Source organism: Mastigoproctus giganteus, chromosome 2 (genome assembly GCF_048544385.1).
Source record: "Mastigoproctus giganteus isolate SK-2022 chromosome 2, ASM4854438v1, whole genome shotgun sequence".
Taxonomy (NCBI): domain Eukaryota; kingdom Metazoa; phylum Arthropoda; class Arachnida; order Uropygi; family Thelyphonidae; genus Mastigoproctus; species Mastigoproctus giganteus.
Window position 1 is genome coordinate 204,755,095 of NC_143576.1, and position 23,078 is coordinate 204,778,172.

Below are 23,078 nucleotides of genomic sequence, written 5' to 3' on the forward strand. Positions count from 1 at the left end.
TAAAATTTCTTATAAAATATAATTAAAAGTAATTATAAAATTTCATACCATTACTGGGTGGTGTTCTTGTAAAAGTTGTAGTGCCAAAGTTTGTAACTAGCCATGACTGGTCACAGTCACTGCTTGGCATTTTCTTAAGAAATGCAGCTTCTAGAACTGTTTCGTTATTTTCACCACAGATATGACACTGAACTAACAAGAAAATATATAAAGGGAAAATTAATAACAAAAAAGATCATTTATTTTCTTGTACAAATAATGACTATTTTCAAAATACATTAAAAATATATACCTTCTGTTCATTCTGTTTGTGATTATCACATTCAGTAATATTGTATGTTCATATCACAGTCTATGGTTACTAGCTATAGTACTTATTACTGTTTTTCTGCAGTAATGTACACAGTTACCAGTAGGCATGTGCAAGAATTGAGTCCATATGCTGCCACAGAAAATGTGACCCATTGTTCACTGTGGCACTAGTATATTGATAACAAAATACTACAAAAGACATGTAAATTTTAATAGCTGCAATAATATATGACTGGAATGAGGTAAAATCTTTTGATTGATACGTTATTCTGTCAGTCTCATTATGTTTCATATGATTATAAATACTGTATTATCTACACATTCCAGAAGCAACTGAGAAATTACCACCATAATTTACCTTGTCAGCATCTGAACTGCTGTTATATCTGATATTCACCTCAAACATAATATGTATAAATTACTTCTTTAAAAAACTGAAGTGTTGAATTCAATTTTAGTTATTTCTTTCAAGTATTCCTTTTTGAATTAACCACAAACACTTTTGAAGTTTCACCAATTTAGTACACTGCTATATACAAACTTGTAAGAGAAGTACTACATCTCACCAGTCAATGAAATAATACACTATCAAATCAGTTAATTTCCATCTTATTATTATTTTTTTTTTAATAGAAACCCCAAGTGCAAGGAGTATTAAAAGCTATAGTCCTTAGTACCATGCATGGATTGAAGGTTGAAAAGATGAAGGAAGATATTTGTTGACATTAGACGAATTTCTGTAGATTGTAATTTTTGGGAAATACATATGAAGGGAGGTTGTAACAGAAAACGGAAGTTGAAGGAATGAATGACAAAGAAGAAAAGTTGGTTCTGTGAGTTGGAAGTTGGACAGTAAAAGGATGCTGACTGGTTGTGGAATGTGTTTGGGAGAGAGAGAGAGAGAGAGAGAGAGAGCAGGAATTATAGAAGCCAATTCAACAGAACAGTGCTCTTTCTATAGAAGGCATACAACAGAAACAGAACATCTAAAAGACAAAGTGGAGGCACTTTGTTTGAGACGGGTCATTAATTAACTTAATTTCCCTCTTTTGAATGCAGTCTAGAAGCCTGAAAGAGGTTTTGGAGGCTATACCTCAAATGTGAGAACACTACTCAGTGGTAGGGTGAATATGAAATTTGTACATAGTGAGCAGCTGTTTGGAAGAAAACCGTGAGAGCAAAAGAGAAAACCCAGTTTTTTTAGATACAGGGGAAGCAATATTTGTGATATGCTCATGCCAAGACAGATTAGAAGTCAAGGTAATCCCTAATAGAGATATGTGATCTTGTCTATAAATCTAAGTGTTATTGAAGATAAGCATAAGAGTAGAAGAATTGTTTTTGCGAGATGTAAGAGAGGATTGAGTTTTAGAAGGACTGGAATCAATTAAGTTATCTTTGTCCCACTGGAGAATTACCTGCAGATCAGAATTTAAGGAACTGGAAGTGGATATTCGAGAAGTTGAAGCTGTTTATGCAGGGCAAGGTTTCTCAAACTGAAAGGTGGGATGCAATGTGCTATCACCAACAAAACTATCGATAGGATTTCCAATCAATGGAAGAAGGTCATTATTTATAAGAGGAAAAGAGTAGGAGAAAGAACTGAACCTTGGGGACTCACATCTGGTGAGTATGGGCCTGGCAAACCCAGGGTCCTGAGCTAGATATCATCATTCTTCTCTTTCTTGGTGATTCCTCTCTCTCTCTCTCTCTCTCTCTCGGAAAACTCTGGTAACTCGGGAATTTTTTTTTTGGCTGGTGCAGCATAAGCCTCAGGCTTCCTTGTACCATATGGCCATTAATAATAATAATAATAAATAATAAAAACACCAGCATTAGTAGAGAATTAGAAAATAGAGAGTCATCTACTATCACCCGTAGGGAGAGGACAGAGAGAAAACTGGATACTCAATTGCAAAAAACAGTTGGCAAACCATAAGTTGGAAGCTTATTTAGAAGATCTTTATGACAAACATGATCAAAAGCTTTTTAAATGTCAAGAGAGCAATTGCTTGCATTTCATCAAGCTTTTCCATTGAATTTGTCCCCAGATGGGTAACATAAGCCAATATATCACCAGTGGATCAACACTCGTGGAATCTATACTAGCAATCATTGATCAGATGGAAGGTTTCTAGATAGTTTAGGAGTTGGTAGTTAATAGATTTCTTCATTACTTTGATAAAAGTAGAAGTAAGCGCAATGGGATGATAACTGGATGGGAGGGATTTGTCACCCTACTTAGGAACTGGCTGGATATGAGCAAATTTCCAAGCCGAAGAGAAAAACGCTGGTGGAATAAGAAACTCTAGAAAGGCGACACAGAACAAGAGTAAGCTCAAGAGCACATATTTTGAGAACAAGTGGAGAAATACCATCAGGACCTGATGCTTTCTTGGCATTAAGACTGTTCAAAATTCTTCTGAAATCTTTTTGACAGAAGACCACGGGAGGCATTGAATGGAGTGTAGTAGGAATGGTAGGAGGTGGTTTATCAAGATCATCAAAACGTGAGTTAGAATAAAAGTAGGATGCTAGCAGGTCAGTTTATCTTTAGCTCAGGTGACAATGGTACTGCTCGGTTTTGACAGCGATGGGAACAGAGACGGACAAAACTTGCAGAAAAATAACTTTGGCAAAGAGACCAGAATGGTCAACTATCATTTGGACAAGAAGCAAATTTTTTGCTCGTAGCCTGTTCAAAATCAAGTTTGGACTGATTAATAACTTCTTTACAATTGTTGCAAGCTTTGGTGTAGGCAGAAAATTAACCTGGGGATTTGGATGCAAGCCAATTCTGATATGCAAATTTCTTATCTTGAACAGGCTTTGCACATTTATTGGAAAACCAAGGTTTAGATAAAAGATGAGATTTTAAGGTGACGTGCGGAATAAAGGATTTTATTCCTACAAGAATAATTTCACTGACACAATCTGAGCAAACACTGACATCAGAAGACTTAAGACAGTAATCCAACTAAGGAAAAGAGGAATAGAAATGCTCAGGTTATCCCACCTTGCACTGTTGTAATGCAAACAATACCAGGTTGAGAATAGCCACAAGAGAAAGGCTCCATTGGAGAAGAGACCAACACCAAGTTGTCATTTGAGATGCCTAGAGGACCACTCACCTTTAACTGTGTACTTGGAAGGATTGTTTATGAGCAAGCGATCATGAGTGTTGACTGTGGTTAAGATTTTCTGGTATTCTGGTAAGTAAATGAACAATCTGTGTGAGGTCATTAGTAAGTGCAAAAGTCTCAACATCTTAACCAGCTAGGTCCATGTGACTAGAAAATGGAAGCCAGATGGAGTTGTGAACATTAAAATCACCAAGAAAAATTACCTTACCATTAGAAAAGTTTGACAGGAAAAAGTCAAGTTTCAAAGAGAGAATGTCAAAAAGCTCCAAGTGATTTGTGGAGTTGGGAGAACAATAGAAGTAACAGATGAATTTGACAGAATGGAATAGAAAGATAGTAAGCCAGTGAAGATCGAAAAGAGGAGATTCCAAATTACTACAACTCTGACAGGGAATATCAAAGCAGATATATGCACAAGTACCACCATTGGAAGGCCTCCGTAGCCGAGTGGTCAGGAGCGAGAGTGCAGTAGCACACGCTCTTTGAGTAGACCGGGGTTCAAGCCCTGACTGCTGAATACGGTCAATCTGCCAACCCGCACTGGACCAGCGTGGCAGATTATGGTCCATTTCCTTCAGCATGAATTGTTGAGGAGGCTTCCATCCTGCAGTGGGTTGATAATGGCTGCACTTTACCTTTTTTTTTTTTTTTACCACCTTTGAAATAAAGGGAATCATACAGCAAATAATTTGGACAAGTGAGATGAGCAGTGGTTGAATGAACCGATACTTGGGATTCTGTTAGAAAAGAGTATGTGAGGTTTGGCAGACTGTGAGTGGAAATGGACATCATTGAGATTGGAACTGAGACCACATATATATAATCGCCTGAGAGGGCATAAATTCAAATAGAGGAAAGACAGTTGTAAGATAGATGTGTGGAAGCTTGCCTTTAGCCAGCGGGTGGTTGATTGCCGGAACAAACTTCCATCTGTCGTAGAAGTTGATAGCCTAAATAGATTCAAGGCAGAACTAGACAAACATTTGAACAAGTGGATAGGTGAAATGAGAAGGGGTTTTTTTGGCTGATGCTATATAAGCTTACTTTCTTGCATCGTGTGCCTTTATTAATGCTAATGCAAAACAAATATTTGCAAAATGAACAAGGAAGTGTTTGAGAGATTTAGGTATTTTTGCAGATAAGTTTGTTCTAATAGTTTGACTATTCATGATGTATTCAGTAGCAAGAAAAGATGAGGAGGAAATGTTATATGATGTAATGAAATTTTTGGATATGGCTTACACATATTTTCCATATTTGGATATGGCATACCCATGTTTAGTCACCAGAGCAAAGTTTCCGGCATCCCCTTGTCATCTCCTTCAACCCATGCATGGTACTAAGTACTATAGGTTTTGATACCTTTCATGTTTGGAGTTTTCATTAAAAAAAACATGCATACATGGCAAGTTTTCTATTTATTTATTTTTTTATAAAACCCCCAAACATGAAAGGTATTCAAAACCTATAGTACCTAGTACCATGGATGGGTTGAAGATGACAAGGGAGGGGACGCTGGAAAATGCTCTAGAGAAATTAAAGTGGGTTTCATCACTTCAAGCCTCCGATAAGCATAATAATGATATTGCGCCAGTTGATGAGTGTCATCTACCACCTATGTATATACCCAGTTCCTTGACATAACGTAGCTTTGACAATGCATACCCACTACTCAGGCTCCCCCCCAGTCACTATCTGGCAAAGTAGAAGCAGCAATATTATACACTAGGCTGATACGGAAGCTTCCCAGAGAGTTATCAATCTGGTGGCCAATCTCACAGCCAGCCAGAAAACACTGTTTTAGAGCTGTACCCTCGAAATGCAAAGAAGATTGGATCTTGCCATGATTCCCATCCAACCTCAAAAGACATCGATCATACTGCATTATGGAAGAGATGGGGGTAGCCAGAGCTTTTCTCTGGAGACTAAACATGGGCTCCACCACTTCAAGCCTCTAATTAGCAAAGTCGTGGTGGTGGTGGTGTTGCACCAGTTGATGAGAGTCATCTACCAACTAATATAGCCTAGTAATACTGATGGACAGCATTCCTCCATGTGGTGTGGATGCCACCTTGACCCCTGCTTACTTTTCTTCACACCTGGGTGGTCACCTCCAGTATACTAGGTGCCATATTTCAGAACTTGACCACAGGGGTTATATCCAGGGTAATTAACAGTCCCACGATAAAGGTGCAAGCAGAGGATTTGGTTGTTGCAGAACGATTATTTGGATTTCAGGAAAGCTGTTGCACATGGAAGACTATTGTACAAATTGGAGCAGAATGGTAGTAAGAGTAAGTTGCTACAATGTATAAAAGGATGGTTGAGTGGGAGAAGACAGAGGGTGGTAATCAATGGGTGCTGCTCTTCGTGGACTAATGTTATTAGTGGAGTCCCACAGGGGTCGGTGTTGGGTCCTCTGTTGTTTTGTATATTTATCAATGATATTGATGAAGGTATAGCAGGCTTAGTGTCGAAGTTTGCATATGATACAAAGGCTGGCAGGGTTGTTAATGACAGTAATAGCATTGTGTGCTACTGCAACAGGATCTAGATAATTTGGGCAGATGGGCTAAGAAGTGGCAACTGAAGTTTAACCTTGACAAATGCAAAGTACTGCATATGGTAGAAGTAACCCCAGAGAAATGTACCAACTGTGTGGTACTACACTTAAGGTGGTGGAAAATGAAAAAGACCTGGGAGTAATTGTGCAGTCAGATATGAAGTTTTCTGAGCAATGCAGACAGGCTGCCAGGGCAGGTCATGGGGTTTTGTCAATGATACATAGGAATTTTGCTAGCAGGGAAAAGGAGGTGATTGTCCCTCTGTATAAGGCAATGGTCAGGCCATGCCTTGAGTACTGCGTACAGGTCTGGAGGTCTCATTTTAGGAAGGATGTAGATTTGCTTGAGCGTGTACAGAGGAGGGCAACAAGATTGGTGAGGGGAATGAAGGGATCCTCTTACCAAGAGAGGCTTAAGTTCTGCAAATTGCAGTGGCTGGAGACTAGGCACCTGTGCGGTGATCTGATTGAGGTGTATAAGGCCTTGAATGGGTTGAGCACGCTGAATTCTGATGGGATCCTTCCACTTGTTCAGATTACGAACCTAAGGGGGCATAAATTCAAATTAAGAAAAGACAGATGTAGAATAGATGTGCTGAAATTTGCCTTTAGCCAGCAGGTGGTTAATTGCTGGAACAAACTTCCATCTGTCGTTGCGGAAGTTGATAGGTTAAATAAATTTAAGGAGGAACTGGACAGGCATTTGGAGGGAATGGTGTGATTTTTTTTTTTTTTTTTTTTTTTTTTTTTTTTGGCTGATGCTGCATAAGCTCATACACTTGCTTTCTTGCATCACATGCCACTTCTACTACTACTACGACCGGACTTCACCAAAATCCAGTTTGCTTGACTCAAATGCAACTTGAATCTGAATATCAGTTCCATCAGTATTTTAGACTCCCAGGTAGCAAAACCAGCTTGTCATACCTGAAAGAATGTCTCTGACAAGTCTCAAGGACCAATGAATTTTTATTCATCTTTCATTCTTGCCATTTCATTTCATTTTTCATCGAAAGCGGTGGGGGGGGGGACATTTGCATATCACAGACATGCAGTATATAATAAAATAAATTTTCAATGTATATACTCTGTATAACTAGAAAAGCTTTGCAATGTGAACAATGGGTTCTTTTTTTTTTTGAGCAGCATACAGGTTCAACCTCATTGAAATTGAACTTTTTCATGATGCAGAATGCGTAGGCAGAATGCGCTGGTCCCACAGGAACTAGTAGTTGTTGGTGACTCTATTGTCAGGGAAACGGGGAACATGCATTGTAAAAAGGATAGGTGGAACAGGACCAGGGTATGTCTGCCAGAGGCAAAGGTTGATGACGTTGTAGAGCGGATATCATCTTTTAAGGGCACAAAAGGTGATATAGTTGTACACGTTGGCACTAATGATATTAAGAGTAGGAGACCAGCGGAATTACTTAACAAGTACAGGTCACTGTTGAAAAAAAGCCGTGAAGTAGGGTTGAATTTGAAAGTGTCTGCAATTCTGCCCAGACACGATAGGAGGGAGTATATGATGAGAGCCTTGTCGATCAATTCGGCCCTGGAAAGATTGTGCAGGGCTCAAGGGGTAGAATTTTTTTCAGCCTGGACTGTACTTGTTAACAGGAGAGATTGCTTCTACAGGGATGGGATACACTTAAATAGAAAGGGTGCAAGAATATTTGCTGATGCTATCGAGGCAGTGTTAGGCGGGTCGGAAAACTGCTAGCTTGGGGGGAGACAAAGACAAATAGATTAACAGTAGCCACTGGCAGAGGTGAAAGAGATTCTTGCACTGCTTCTATTGGAATGAGCAGAAGCCTGAAAAACAATATGCAGGATATTTCAGAGACTGCTGGAAGTCATTGCGGTACAAGTAAACACATGGGTTGTGTTAGGGTAGCTAAGAATAGAAACAGGTGCATGTATACTTGTGTGTACACCAATGCTAGGAGTTTAGTAAATAAATTTGATGAATTTGAGGTTTTGCTCAAAACATCAAAGGCAGATATTGTTGGGATATCAGAGACATGGTGTCACACAGATATAAGGAATGCAGAACTGGAATTTGGCGAGTACAACGTCTACAGAAAGGATAGACAGGATAGGAAGGGAGGAGGGGTTATGCTATTAGTTAAAAAACACATAAAATCCAAGAAAGTGAAGCCAGTCGACATCGATGGGCAGGGCAGTGTCGAGTCAGTTTGGTGTGACATAAGCATGGGTAAATCAAAATTGAGAGTAGGAGTGTGCTATAAGCCTAATGACTCTGATGAGTATAATAAGATACTGTACAGGGAAATAGAATGGGTCAGTAAATCAGAGAGTCTTATAATGGGGGATTTTAATTTCCCAGATATTGACTGGAATTTGTGGGTTGCTCACTCACAAACTAGCACGGCTTTTGTGGATTTATTGGATGATTGTTTTCTACACCAGCATGTTCGGGAGGCAACTAGAGGGAGTAATACTCTTGATCTGATTATCAGTAGTGATTCTTCATGCATTAAGAATCTGCAGATAAAGGAACCACTAGGTGGCAGTGATCACAGTGTGCTGAAGTGGGATTTACTCAAGGAGGTAACTACCATCAGAGGTAAAGGGAAGGGTTTTTGCTTTCGTAAACGCAACTATGATGGGCTGAGACAGTATTTAAATTCTATACAGTGGGACCAACTGATGATGTTACCAACAGCAAATTCAAAATGGGAAGCATTCAAGGAACTAATCTTGGAAGCTACCAGGCTTTACATACCAACCAAGAAATATTGTTCAAGGTTCAGGCCTAAATGGTTGTCAGATGAACTAATGAGACATATGGCAGAGAAGAAAAATGCATGGGATACATACAAATTAATGGGTGACATGGAAGCCTATGATAGATATGAGTTGGTCTGTAACCAAGTCACAAAGGAGATTAATCACAAAGGAAAGTGGAGGAGAAATTGTTGAGGATAAACATAAAAAAGGCACCCGGGGTGGATGGGATCTATCCAGTTATATTAAAGGAGGCAGCAAAGGAAGTAAGCAAACCCCTAGCCATAATAATGAGAGCTTCTTTGGACTCAGGGGGGGTACCCATAGACTGGAGATGTGCAAATGTAACCCCAATTCACAAAGGAGGATCAAAGGCTGACACAAGTAATTACAGACCTGTTAGTTTAACTTCTGTCCCAGGTAAATTAATGGAGGCACTGGTTAAAGAAGCACTGCAGGATCATCTGGACAAGAATTCAGTTATAGCTCAGACACAGCATGGTTTTGTTAAGGGCAGGTCTTGTCTGACCAATTTGATTGGATACTATGATGTAGTCACAAAAGAACTGGATGCAGGGAATAACTTTGATATTATATATTTGGATCTTAGAAAGGCTTTTGATACTGTTGCGCATGGAAGACTGGCGCCTCCGTAGCCAGGTGGGCAGGAGCAGCAGTGCGTAGCACACGCTTCTTGATTTAGACCGGGGTTCGAGCCCGTGACCACCAAATACGGAGGATGCGGAAAGGTCAGGGAATGACCACCGCATATCCCCGATGCAATATGGCCTTAGTTGCTAATGCTCCTAAAAACCAAACAAACAGCATGGAAGACTGCTGCACAAATTGGAGCAGTGTGGCATTGGAGGCAAATTGCTGCTATGGATAAAGGGATGGTTGAGTGGCAGAAGACAGAGAGTGGTAATCAATGGACACTGCTCAACGTGGACTAATGTTATTAGTGGAGTTCCTCAGGGTTTAGTGTTGGGTCCATTGTTGTTTTCTGTATTTATAAATGATATAGATGATGGTATATCAAGCTTAATGTCCAAGTTTGCAGACGATACAAAGGTTGGCAGGGTTGTTAAGGACACTACTGATGCTATGCTGCTGCAACAGGATCTGGAAAGGTTGAGCAGATGGGCTGAGAGGTGGCAAATGAAGTTTAACATTGACAAATGTAAAGTACTACATATGGGAAACAGTAACCCCAGATCAACGTATCAACTCTGTGGTACTACGCTGACAGTGGTAGAGAATGAAAAGGACCTGAGGGTAATTGTGCAGGCAGATATGAAGTTCTCTGAGCAGTGCAGACGAGCTGCAAGAGTAGCTCATGGTGTCTTGTCAATGATATACAGGAATTTTTCTAGCAGGGATAGGGATTTGATTATTCCCTTGTATAAGGCATTGGTCAGGTCACACCTTGAGTACTGTATACAGGTCTGGAGACCTCATTTCAAGAAGGATGTAGAGCTGCTGGAACGAGTACAGAGAAGGGCAACAAGATTAGTGAATGGAACAAAGGGTTGCTCTTACGAAGAAAGGCTTAAGTTTTGCAAATTACAGTCTGGAGACTAGGCATCGGCGAGGTGATCTGATAGAGGTGTATAAGGCTTTGAATGGCTTGAGCATGCTCAATGCCGATGGGATTCTTCCTCTTACTCAGAATAATCACCTGAGAGGGCATAAATTCAAATTGAGGAAGGACGGATGTCGGATAGATGTGCGGAAATTTGCCTTTAGCCAGCGGGCAGTTGGTTTGTGGAATAGACTTCCATCACTTGTTGTTGAAGTTGATAGCCTAAACAAATTTAAGGCTCAGCTGGACAGGTATTTTGAACGAACGGAGGGGTGAAATGGGAGTAGTGGTTGTGCTTTTTTTTTTTTTTTTTTTTTTGGCTGATGCTGAATAAGCTTGCTTTCTTGCATCATATGCCTCTACTAATGCTAATGCTAATGATAAAATATGACAAATTAATAAATTAATTGCATAAATTTTTTTAAAAAAATAATCATATATCCACCTATCTTTTAACAAAGAACACTTTCTACTTTTAAAATACACACGCTCACCATAAAAATATGAAACATTGTATTTAGACAGTGGCAGACAGAGGAAATGCGAATAAATGCAAACAGATGCAAAGAAAACATAAATTTCTATAATTTTCCTAGCCAGATGTATAATATTGCTGTATTATATATCTCAATAATCCAGCATGTGTGCAGCGTGAAAATATTACTGGAGATTAAAAGGTAATACTTTAAAAAATAACTTTTAAACTGAATACAGGGAAATGGGACAATTGTTATTGTGTAAATAGCACAGTAGCATGTAAGGCCATATCTCTCAGTGTATATTATGTCATTACAAGTGAGTGGTCACAGGCCAATCTGCATGCTGTGCAGGCTGAAACCCCAAAATAACTCATGATCCCCCCTCCCTCTCTCTCTACCTGCGTTCAGCTCATTTAATTACAGCCCTGGATTAAGAGACCTCCAGTCTCCAATGGGATTCAAACCCAGACCTCCAAATGAGTGGCAAGTGGTAAAACCATTATACTGTCACACAGGAGGCAGAGGAAGAGAATGAATTAAGCAACCAGATCAGCACACATATAGGTAGCACATTCAGAGTAATTATCTTAATGTCAGTTTGTGGTGAAATCAAAACTTGGTTTCCGTAAGTGGCTCAACAATAATACAGCATAATGAATCGTCTTACACAGAAAGTAACCGCATCACTATATATAGGACATGGAAAGCACATAAACAGTGTTTTTAAGTCTAATGGATTGTTTTGATCAGGTAGTTTTTACTTAGTTGCTAATATACGTAACAAAAAAATATGTACATTTGTATTAAGATAGTCACAGACAGAAGCAAATAAATGTGAATAAATGCAAAGAAAACTGTGATGTGATGTGCAGTGTTGGCTCAGTGAGTATAAAGACTGCACAGGTTGTTTGACTGCACTAAACTGAAGCCAGAATGGGGAAAATGCGTGAGCTATCAGACTTTGAAAAAGATCTTATCATGGATGCATGTTTAGCAGGAGACATGATTCAAGAAACGAAAGACTTAACTGGTTTCTCAAAGTTTTTTAATGACTGGAAAGCAAGTAGTTCTTCCATATTTCAAAAGGGGAAATGTGGCAGAAAAACAGGAGTAGTAGTAGTAGTAGTAGTAGTGGTGGTGGCATGTGATGCAAGAAAGCAAGTGTAAGAGCTTATGCAGCCTCAGCCAAAAAAACAAAATCACACCATTCCCTCCAAATGCCTGTCCAGTTTCTCCTTAAATTTATTTAACCTGTCAACTTCCACAACGACAGATGGAAGTTTGTTCCACCCACTGGCTAAAGGCAAATTTCCACACATCTGTTCTACATCTGTCTTTTCTTAATTTGAATTTATGCCCCCTTAGGTTTGTAATCTAAACAAGTGGAAGGATCCCATCAGAATTCAGCATGCTCAACCCATTCAAGGTCTTATACACCTCAATCAGATCACCGCACAGGTGCCTAGTCTCCAGCCACTGCAATTTGCAGAACTTAAACCTCTCTTGGTAAGAGGATCCCTTCATCCCCCCTCACCAATCTTGTTGCTCTTCTCTGTACACGCTCAAGCAAATCTACATCCTTCCTAAAATGGGGCCCCCAGACCTGTATGCAGTACTCAAGGTGTGGCCTGACCATTGCCTTATACAGAGGGACAATCACCTCCTTTTCCCTGCTAGCAAAATTCCTATACATCATTGAAAAAACCCCATGACCTGCCCTGGCAGCCTGTCTGCATTGCTCAGAAAACTTCATATCTGACTGCACAATTACTCCCAGGTCTTTTTCATTTTCTACCACCTTAAGTGTAGTACCACACAGTTGATATGTGTCTCTGGAGTTACTTCTACCCATATGCAGTACTTTGCATTTGTCAAGGTTAAACTTCAGTTTCTTAGCCCATCTGCCCAAATTTTCTAGATCCTGTTGCAGTAGCACACTGCCATTACTGTCATTAACAACCCTGCCAACTTTTGTATCATCTGCAAACTTCGACACTAAGCCTGATATACCTTCATCAATATCATTGATAAATATACAAAACAACAGTGGACCCACCGAACCCTGTGGGACTCCACTAATAACATTAGTCCACGAAGAGCAGCACCCATTGATTACCACCCTCTGCCTTCTCCCACTCAACCATCCTTTTATCCATTGTAGCAACTTACCATTAATACCATTCTGCTCCAATTTGTACAATAGTCTTCCATGCGCAACAGTGCCAAAACCTTTCCTGAAATCCAAATATATGATATCAAAATTATTTTTTGCATCCAGTTCCTTTGTAACCACATCATATCCTATCAAATTTGTCAGACAAGACTTTCCCTTAACAAACCCATGCTGTGTCTGAATTATTGCTGCAGTCTTGTCTAGATGATCCTGCAATGCACCTTTAACCAGTGACTCCATTATTTTACCCGGAACCGAAGTTAAACTAACTGGTGTGTAATTACTCGTGTCACCCTTTGATCTCTCTTTGTGAATTGGGGATACATTTGCACATCTCCAGTCCGTGGGGACCTCCCCTGAGTCCAAGGATGCTCTCATAATTATGGCTAAGGGTTTGCTTAGTTGCTTTGCCGACTCCTTTAATATAACTGAATAGATCCCATCCACCCCAGGTGCCTTTCTTATGTTTAACTTCAACAATTTCTCCTCCACTTTGCTCTCAGTTATTACAAAATCATTAAGCACAGTGCTACAATTTGATAATCTTCTGCCATTTTCAAACTTTAATAACTCCTCATGTGTGAATGTAGATGCAAAATACTCATTCAGTTTGTTTGCTATCTGAGCAGGATCATCAACAGTCGAACCATCGATATCAAGTGGACCAATCAGATTCATCTCCTTCCTTTTAGAGTTTATATAAGTAAAGAAATCCAGTACATCAAGAGTAAAGCCGTCATACTTTAAGGAAGACTGTACAGAAAAATAGGGCATCCAGCATGCAGAAAATAATATATGAATTCAACCAAGCATATAACCTCTATTTTAATCTATACCATGCAGAGGAAATTGAAGGAATTGGGCATTGGCAGTGACCTGCCTATTCGGAAGCCAATTGTTTCAGAGAAAAATGGAAAAATCCACTTGCAGTGGTGCTGAGAATGTTACAATTGGAAAGTGGAACAATGGAAGAGTTATACGGTCAGACGAATAATGGTACCCTTCATTTTGCTGTGATAATAGGCAGAGAGCGTGGTGCAAATCTCACCAAGCAGTGGATACTGCTTGCTTTGTTAAGACAACCCAATCATCTGGAGGTAATATCATGGTATGGGGAATGGCATGGACTGGGTGCATTGATACTGGTGGAAGGTTGAGTGCCATCCGGGGAGTAACTGAATTTTGTATCAGTTCTACTGCACCCAGCAATGTTACACTTTTATCCTGAAGGTGATGGCCACTTTATGAATGCCAATACTTAGTGCACATTAGACATCAAACCTAATAGCAATATGGGAAATCATGCAAGAATGGTTTGTAAAACGATATGCTAGACAGAGTTATTTGGCAACGAAGTCCTCTTCCTCATGCAATATTTTGTTGGAAGAATGGTTATTACAGTTAGACAAAAATGCACTAAAATACCTTATAGGATCCATGCCACACCACACACTTGCTGTTATTCGAAACAAAGGCAGCCCGATTTGATACTGAACAAAGGTTCATATTTTTTTGGCCAGTGTGTGTGTACATTATAGGTAAAGACTATAAAAGAAAAAAAAAAAAAAAAAAAAAAGAAGAAAAATTAAAATTTGTTAGTTCAATTTCTCCACATTCCAAAATTTAATAACTTAAAGTCATAATGCTAAATACCTGATCATGCAGTACCACTTTTTATCTAAGATGGCTGAGGATTGAAAAGAGCCAAATTTCAAATGTCAAAAACCACAAATGGCTTTCAAGAGTCATTTCTTTGATAACCCCTATCATATGATATTCATTGAGAGATCTTAGCTACGATTATAATTCTTACAATTCAGTACATAATGCCAATACTTAGTGCACATTACACATCAGGCCTAATAGCAATATGGGGCCTTGATGTACAGCAATTCCTCAGGTAAGAATAATTAGCAGTATTATATCACAGTATCTGGTAGGTGCTTTCTGAAAATGGCACTAGGTCTTATATATCAGCAATGTTTCAAAAACATTTTAGGTCTCTAGCATACTTGGAAGAGTGCCACTATACCCATCAGTTTTTTATATTATAATAATATGCACATCTAATTATCAAACAAAATGTCATTACAAACATTACACTTTATCATGATGGATATACTTTGATATAGAATATAGAAGTGTAGATTGATTTGTTAACAATATTATTATTTATACACTAATGACAAAATCGTGAATGATATTTTCAAAAATCTTGTCATTTTCAGTACTCATCAGACTTAAATTATTTAAATATGGTTGCATAGAAAACAAAAAAAAAAAAAAAAAAAAAAAAAAATTGATTTTATAAATATTGATTTTATGAGATAACTTCTGAATGCAATTTTAAGACAGCAGTGATACACACACATTGAATTTTTTAAAATAAAATAGCTCACAGCATTTACTTAGTATAAGTTTGTTTAAAAGAAAGCAAGCACTAAACTCTGAGGAGAGCAACACTAAAATATCGATATTATTCATCTGGCATGTTTACCAACAGTAGCAAATGAAGCCAACTTAAATTTTTCCTCTACTTACCAACCCATCCAAGGACAGTAGGATTCTCAGGCCATGTACCACTGAAACCAAAAGTGTTCATTGGACTGTTCTGATTGGCAGAACCATGAATAGAAATGATGGCCGCTCCTGATTTGTAAGTTCCTATTAGTAAAAATAAGTCCTATAGAATATATCTGGGAGTATTATATTTTAAAATCATAAATTTTTAACAACAGAATCTAGGTCTGATAATGTAACACACTACGTTGTGTTGTACAAACATAATTTACATACTTCAATTAATAATCTTACATTACAGTATTCCAAACATTTCAGAACACTATGGTTCTTTCATCTGTGGATAGATAAAAAACTTGTTTAGACATCTACATAATACAGAATCCTACAGTTATTTGCCAGGAACACAGAGATTAATGAAGCTGAGGAGTACTGATCCCCTCATTCCCTTTAGCTTCTGTCTGGTAAGGTAAGAAGTGATCACCCATAAACTTCCTGAAATGAGCAAAACATCAATAAAGTCCACACCATCATTTGACTGAATTCACAACTGATCATTTGAGAAATGGCTGAGATAACATCCCTTTCAATTTTCAGTTTGGCCATTTTGATTGATGATTTTAGCATGAGACAAGTAAGTGCTAAATTTGTTCCAGGCATTCTCACTGGAGATCAAAGACTACAAGTCCTTGTTTCATTAGAGTTGGCTGAACAAGCCATGTCAGTCACTGCATTTTTAATAAAAATTATAAAAGATAATGCCTCAGTTGGATTATATGGATATGTCCAAGAGACCAAGGTTCAAACTCCCAAAGGAAAATGTTGCCAATACCAAAAAGAAGAATGTGGCAATCAAAATCACATGTAAAGGTCATGCCAATTGTACTTTTTTAACAACAAGGGGATGATGTTATCAGAATTTGTTCTGAAAGATGTCACAGTTAATGAGAGATGCAATCGACTATAAACAACCAAAAAAAAAAAAAAATGGTGAAACTGTTGGCTCCTTTACTGCAGAAGTGCATCATGTTACACATCACTTACACATCATCAATTTTTGACCAACAAAAATATTTCCATTGTGCTACACCCACCATATTCATCTGGTTTGACATCTTGCAACTTTTGGCTATTCCCAAAATTAAAACAGAAAGTGAAATTAAAACAATTTGAGTTGATTCAGTGGCAAGCATGATGGAACAAGTATGTGGTTGCAGAAGAATATTACCAATGTGGCATCTACCAACATCCCCTTTAAATGCAAGAATAAATTCACGACCCATTCTGCCTTCTAACGTACTACCAATGCACAGGCAGATATTTTACTTGCCTATTTTGCCTTGTTGCTCTTTTTCATCACATTCAAAAGTCCTCACTGTTGGTTCCTTCTTCCAAAATTATAATATTGTTTTGGTTAATTTATAATTTAGTTGTCATAGACAATCTTTTATATTTGAGGTTTGAAATAAAATTATTAGATGCTCTATTTCCACAGGCATTTATATTCACATTCGCACTTATTCAGTTTATGGCTTCACTGGTCAGAAAGTTTTGCTGGTTGCTGCTATCTATAGTGTAAGGCCTACATCAACTATTTTTTTCCCAGGTTTATTTTTGTCATCCTTTCTCTATATACATTGCACAACCTCCATTTGATTACATCCCTATAAATTCATTTCAGTTTGTGAGAGCTTTAGTTCAATATAGGTCTCTCTCTCTGGTTTCCCACATCTAAATCTTTTCCAGTCTGTTATATAATTTATTTATGTCCAAAAGGATTCTTACCATCTCATTGACATTTAGTATTTTCCCTTCTTTTTCCAATCCCTTCATTCACTTTATATAAGGGCAGTCTTTATTTACCAATTGGGAGTTCTTCCCCCCCCCCATTTGGTTGGTGACTACAAGAATATTATGTAGGCTTAATATAGTTACCACTAGAAATAGTAAGCATTGCATGACTCAAGATGGTTTGACTCAGGGAATAATTTTCAGTAGTGAATTACCAATGGAAAATTTGGTTACTACACAATTCCATGTATTAACTAACCAATTTACAATTTTTTATTTATATATTTATGGATGTCATTCAAAAGAATTACCAAACCTTGTATTTGGTATTAGTATTAGCAATATGACATTTGACTCCATACAGCATAAGGCAATGTTTCGGGCACTGGAAAAACAAGCCATAGACACCCCATTCATTATGATTTTGAAGAAAATATATAAGAATGCTACCTCCTTTATTAGACTAAACAAATACAGTAACTAATTTAAAATTGAGAAAGGAGTTCATCAAGGAGACACAATATCTCCAAAGTTGTTTACTGCTGCCCCTGAGCAAGCTTTCAGAAGACTGGTCACAGAAAGAATTCAATGTGAATGGAGAGTACCTAAACCATTTACAATTTGCAGATGACATTGTGATCAAAAGCCACGATCCCAAAGAATTAGGGAAAATCTTAATCAGTTATGCAGAGTTAGTAAGGATTTCGGACTAAAGATGAATATGGCTAAAACAAAAGTAATGATGAACAAGTATGCTGCAGAAAGGGATATAATCATTGAAGGAGCAGTAATTGAAAAGGTGGATTCATATACTTACCTGAGACAAATCATTAGCTGTAATAATGATAAATGACTGGAAGACAAGAGAAGAACAAATTTCAGATGGATAGCATTCAGGAAATATAGTCACATACTGAGGAGCAATATCCCAATTTGTCTGAAACGTAAAATAATGAACCAATGTATACTCGACACCATGACTTATGGAAGTGAAACTTGGGCACTCACCAAAAGACTGGAAGAGAAGCTGAAAACTACACAGTGAAGAATGGAACAAATAATATTAGGAATTAAACTGTTAGATAAGAAGAGAAACACATGGATTAGGCAGCAAACAGAAATAAAGGACATTCTTATTAAAACTAAAGAACTGAAATGGACATGGCCAGGACACATAGCTCAAAGACAGGATGACAGATGGACTCAGAAAATAACAGAATGGTACCCAAGAGGAGCTAAAAGAAAACCTGGAAGACAACAAAGGAGATGGACAGATGAAACACACGAGTTCGTGGGTAGTGAATGGATGGCCATTGCACAAAATAGAAGGAAAGTTGCTGGAGAGGCCCTTCATACTGCAGTGGATTGAAAATGGCTGATGATGATTAGCCACATAGTGCAAGGAAGCCATAGGCTTTGATGCACCAGCCAAAAAATATATATAGATAACAAAATACAAATTATGCATTTCCCTCTTCATGTAGGTAACTATCCAGTTAACCCCCTTGAATTTCTTCAAAGCATCAGCCTCAATTACCTGCAAAGGCAACCTGTTCCAGTAATCAACAACTCTCTGGCTAAAAGAACACTTCCTGCAATCTAGTCTTATCCTGTAATATGAATTTATGGATCCTAGTCTTGGAATTCTTTATAATAGTGAAAATTCCACCTTCATTCAATTTACTAACCCTCTCTCAGAGCCTTATAAACCACAGTCAGGCCCCCTCTAAAGTGCCTGGTTGCCAAGGCATGGAGTTTTTCCTTGTACAGATGGGCACCAAGTTAGGTGCCCATCTTTGACCCTTTCAAGAAACTAAATGTCTTTTTTTTCAGAGGTCTCCATACTTGGACTAAACATTCCAAATTCAGTCATACAACTTCCTTATATACTGGGATTACTGTTTTTAATTCAACCCCACCAAGTATAATTTATTTTGGGATTGCTATTTCCCATGTGTAAGATCTTGCATTTTGCTGCATTAAAACATTGCAGCCACTTTTCTGACCATTCTTGAAGCTTATTCAAGCCATCCTGAAGGAGCACTGCTTGGCACTGATCATTAACAACTCTCCCAATCTTTACATCATCAGCAAATTTTGATACTATGCCCTTTATCCCTTCATTGATGTTATTTATGAAATCAGACACAACAGTAGCCCAACAACCAATCCTTGGGGGACCACTTCTGATGTTACAGCAATCTGAAGAATATCTATTGATCACAACGCTCTGCCTTCCGCCTTGCAATCCACCTTAGAATCTCTTCAGTAATCCCAAAATGTTCCAGCTTATACAGTAAGCTCTCACGAGGGACTCAGCCTAAAAAAAAAAAAAATCTGTTGAACTTGCTCATGAGTAACTTTGTCAAAATAGCTTACTAGATTAGTTAAACATGATTTTCACTTAACAAAACCATGTCATGTCCTTCAGAATGCAGGCCTGATGTAACCAAGTGGTCAGGAACAAGAGTGCTATATCACATGATCTTTGAGTGGACTATGGTTCAAGTCCATGACTCCTAAATATGATTCATGATTGTATTCCTTCAGAATGCCATGTCTTTCTAAATGTCCCTGGATTGCACTTTTAATCATTGGCCCCAATATTTTCCCTACCACCGAAGTCAGACTAATCAATCTGTAGTTACCAATTTCACTCTTAGAGCTGCCTTTATGTACTGGCAATACATTTGTATTACTCCCAATCCAAAGGAATTTCTCCTGAGTCCAAAGATGCCTTCATAATTAACCTCAATGATTCAATACATTTTCTAGCTACCCACCTCAAAATTATTGGGTATATGCCATCAACTCCAGGTGCCTTACTTGCCTTTAGGTTCAAAAGTATTTCTAATAAACAGTCATCTGTAATTATGAAATCACTAATTTCATATGGCTAAGCCTCACTTACACAGCCTCTCTTCACCATAAGATGGCGCCTCCGTAGCCAGGTGGGAAGGAGCAGCAGTGCGTAGCACACGCTTCTTGATTAGACCGGGGTTCGAGCCCGTCACCACCAAATACAGAGGATGCGGAAAGGTCAAGGGAATAACCACCGCATATTCCCAGAGCAATATGGCCTTAGTTGCTAATGCTCCTAAAAACCAAAAAAACAAACAAAACTTCACCATAAATGGTCTTTCGTCAGTAAAGACAGTTGTGAAGTACTTATTCAGTTCATCAGCAACAGCATCTAGGTTATCTAAGATTTTTCCCACACCCAGTACACAAGGGTCTGATCTGGTTTGTTTTATTCATTTTTGTATACACATACATGAAAAATTCCTTGTCCCCATTCTTTGCTCTCTTAGCCAGTGCTTTCTTATATGCAGCCTTGGCCTCCCTAACCTTATCTGTGATACTATTACAAATCAACTTGGAGCTGTTGTAGACTTCAGTACTTTTCATCAATCTATATTTTTTCCATGCTATATTTTTTCTGCTCTATTAGACCAGATAGCTCAGTATTCATCCATTTTGGCATACTCCTTTTGCAGTATTTTCTTAATGGTATATGTGCATTCATAGTTTCTGTGATTTTTACTTTTAAAGCTATTCCATAATTCAAATGTATTTGCCCTCCATCTGCAATCTGCCCAATTAATAGATGTCATTTAATGCCTTAAATGTCATAGTCTCCTCTTCCAAAATTAAAATCCTTGCCTTTACCTTTAACTACTGCAACATCTTTCTTCACCTTCCAACTAATGACTACATAATCACTACCTCCAAATACTTCCTGTACTTTAAGCCATGTGATGTCATCTGATTCATGGATAATGATGAGGTCAAGAATATTGTCACCCCTAATACTTTCTCTAACATTCTGGTACAAATAATAATCATCTAGTTTATTTAAAAATTTTGTTCCCCGTGATGGGTTTCCCTCCTACTTATTTCAATTAATTAGGGACAGACTGAAGTCACCCATAATAAGGAATTCATGCTTGCTTGCCCATTAATTCTATTTGCATGTAGAGATGCCCATCATACTCTTCACAGTCTTCTGGTCTGTAGATTACACCATTCATTATAACTTTGCTTCCAACTGACTCACACCACAACAGATTCTGTGCTGGCAAAAGTAACTTCTCAGTCAGCAAAGGCTCTTTTTGCACTCAGGCTGCTTTTGATAAGAAGTATGACCCCCACCATCCCTTCCATCTTCCCTATCTTTCCTGAATACATTATACATACCATAGCCAAACTTGTCATTCCCAATTTCTGACTGGCACCACATTTATTTTATTTCTATTATGTCAGCATTAGTTGTGCTAACCAGGAGTTTGAATTCAGCCATTTAATTAACACTCCTGAAATTACTGTAGACACAACTAAGACTAAATATTCTTCTATAGTTTACCACTTGAAGTTATTTAGGCTTGTTTCCCTAGCTTTATCCTCCCGCTCATTTGAAAAATTATGACCTAACTAAATCTCCTTCGTCCAGAGCAGTGTGCACTTGACTATTCTTTACTGAGACCTGAATCGGGGGTGCATCACTTGGCGGGTCACAAGATACTCGAGACCCTGAAAAGCTCCTGGTAACATTTGTTTCTAGGGCAAGCACTCATTTCTTTAGTGACTCAAATTCTTCTCATAATGTACCAGTTCTAATTTGATATCAGTACACTCCTTGCATCAGGTGCAAAAAAAAAGATCATCAGTTCAGCTTGGTTCGTTTACTAGACCAACATTAAAATATATGCTACAGGCTATACAATTGACGAACTTGTGACTAACACCAGAAATGTCTGCAGGCATTCCCATCAGCCACAATGTCCTTGGACTTTGCATTGTTAGTGAATTCACAACAACAACCATTATTTAAAATCTGAACTTAAGAAAGATTACAAAATTTAAATATACAATATATTACAGAATTTAAATTAACAAAGTACTACAGAAATTAAACAGTTACCAAAACTTTATCCACTAGTGAAGTAAAAATTATGCTACTGAAGTTACCAAAAAGAATTTTATTTAGCAGAAATACTTAAGGGTTAAAATTACAAAAGATTACAGAAATTAATTTCACAAAAATTACTGAAATAAGATTTAAAAATCACAGAAATAAAATTAAAACTAATTTTAAACAAAAAATGTTACCATCTGACACCTGATGTTAATCCCCTTCAGTTACCACACAAGGGCCACTTAAAGCACATCTACTCTCTCTCTCTCTCTCTCTTTGATTGCTCCTCTATAATCGATTTATATGTATTCTGATATATATATATATTAGCATTAGCATTAGTAGAGGCATTTGATGCAAGAAAGCAAGCTTATGCAGCATCAGCCAAAAAAAAAAACAGTAACATAAATAAATAAAAATAACCACTTCCACTTCACCCCTCTGTTCGTTCGAAATACCTGTCCAGCTGAGCCTTAAACTTATTTAGGCTATCAACTTCCACGACAAGGGATGGAAGTCTGTTCCACCTACCAACCACCCGCTGGCTAAAGGCAAATTTCCGCACATCTATCCTACATCTGTCTTTCCTCAATTTGAATTTATGCCCTCTCAGGTGATTATTCTGAGCAAGAGGAAGAATCCCATCAGCATTGAGCATGCTCAAACCATTCAAGGCTTTGTACACCTCTATCAGATCACCTCGCTGGTGCCTAGTTTCCAGACACTGTAATTCGCAAAACTTAAGCCTTTCTTCATAAGAGCACCCCTTTGTCCCATTCACCAATCTAGCTGCCCTTCTCTGTACTCGTTTCAGCAGCTCTACATCCTTCTTGAAATGAGGCCTCCAGG

At 38.2% G+C, this 23,078-nt stretch overlaps 1 protein-coding gene across 1 annotated transcript in view; it reads right to left on the reverse strand.

Annotated features, from left to right (window-relative positions):
• The window catches only part of LOC150089952 (uncharacterized), a 144,314-nt gene that overhangs the window by 21,219 nt on the left and 100,017 nt on the right, over positions 1-23,078 (reverse strand). Inside the window, exons 7-8 of the mRNA XM_090368920.1 lie at positions 15,545-15,667; positions 49-192 (exon numbers count right to left, since the gene is read on the reverse strand). Coding sequence (XP_090225046.1) covers positions 49-192; positions 15,545-15,667 — 267 coding nt within the window. The remainder of the gene's footprint in view (positions 1-48; positions 193-15,544; positions 15,668-23,078) is intronic.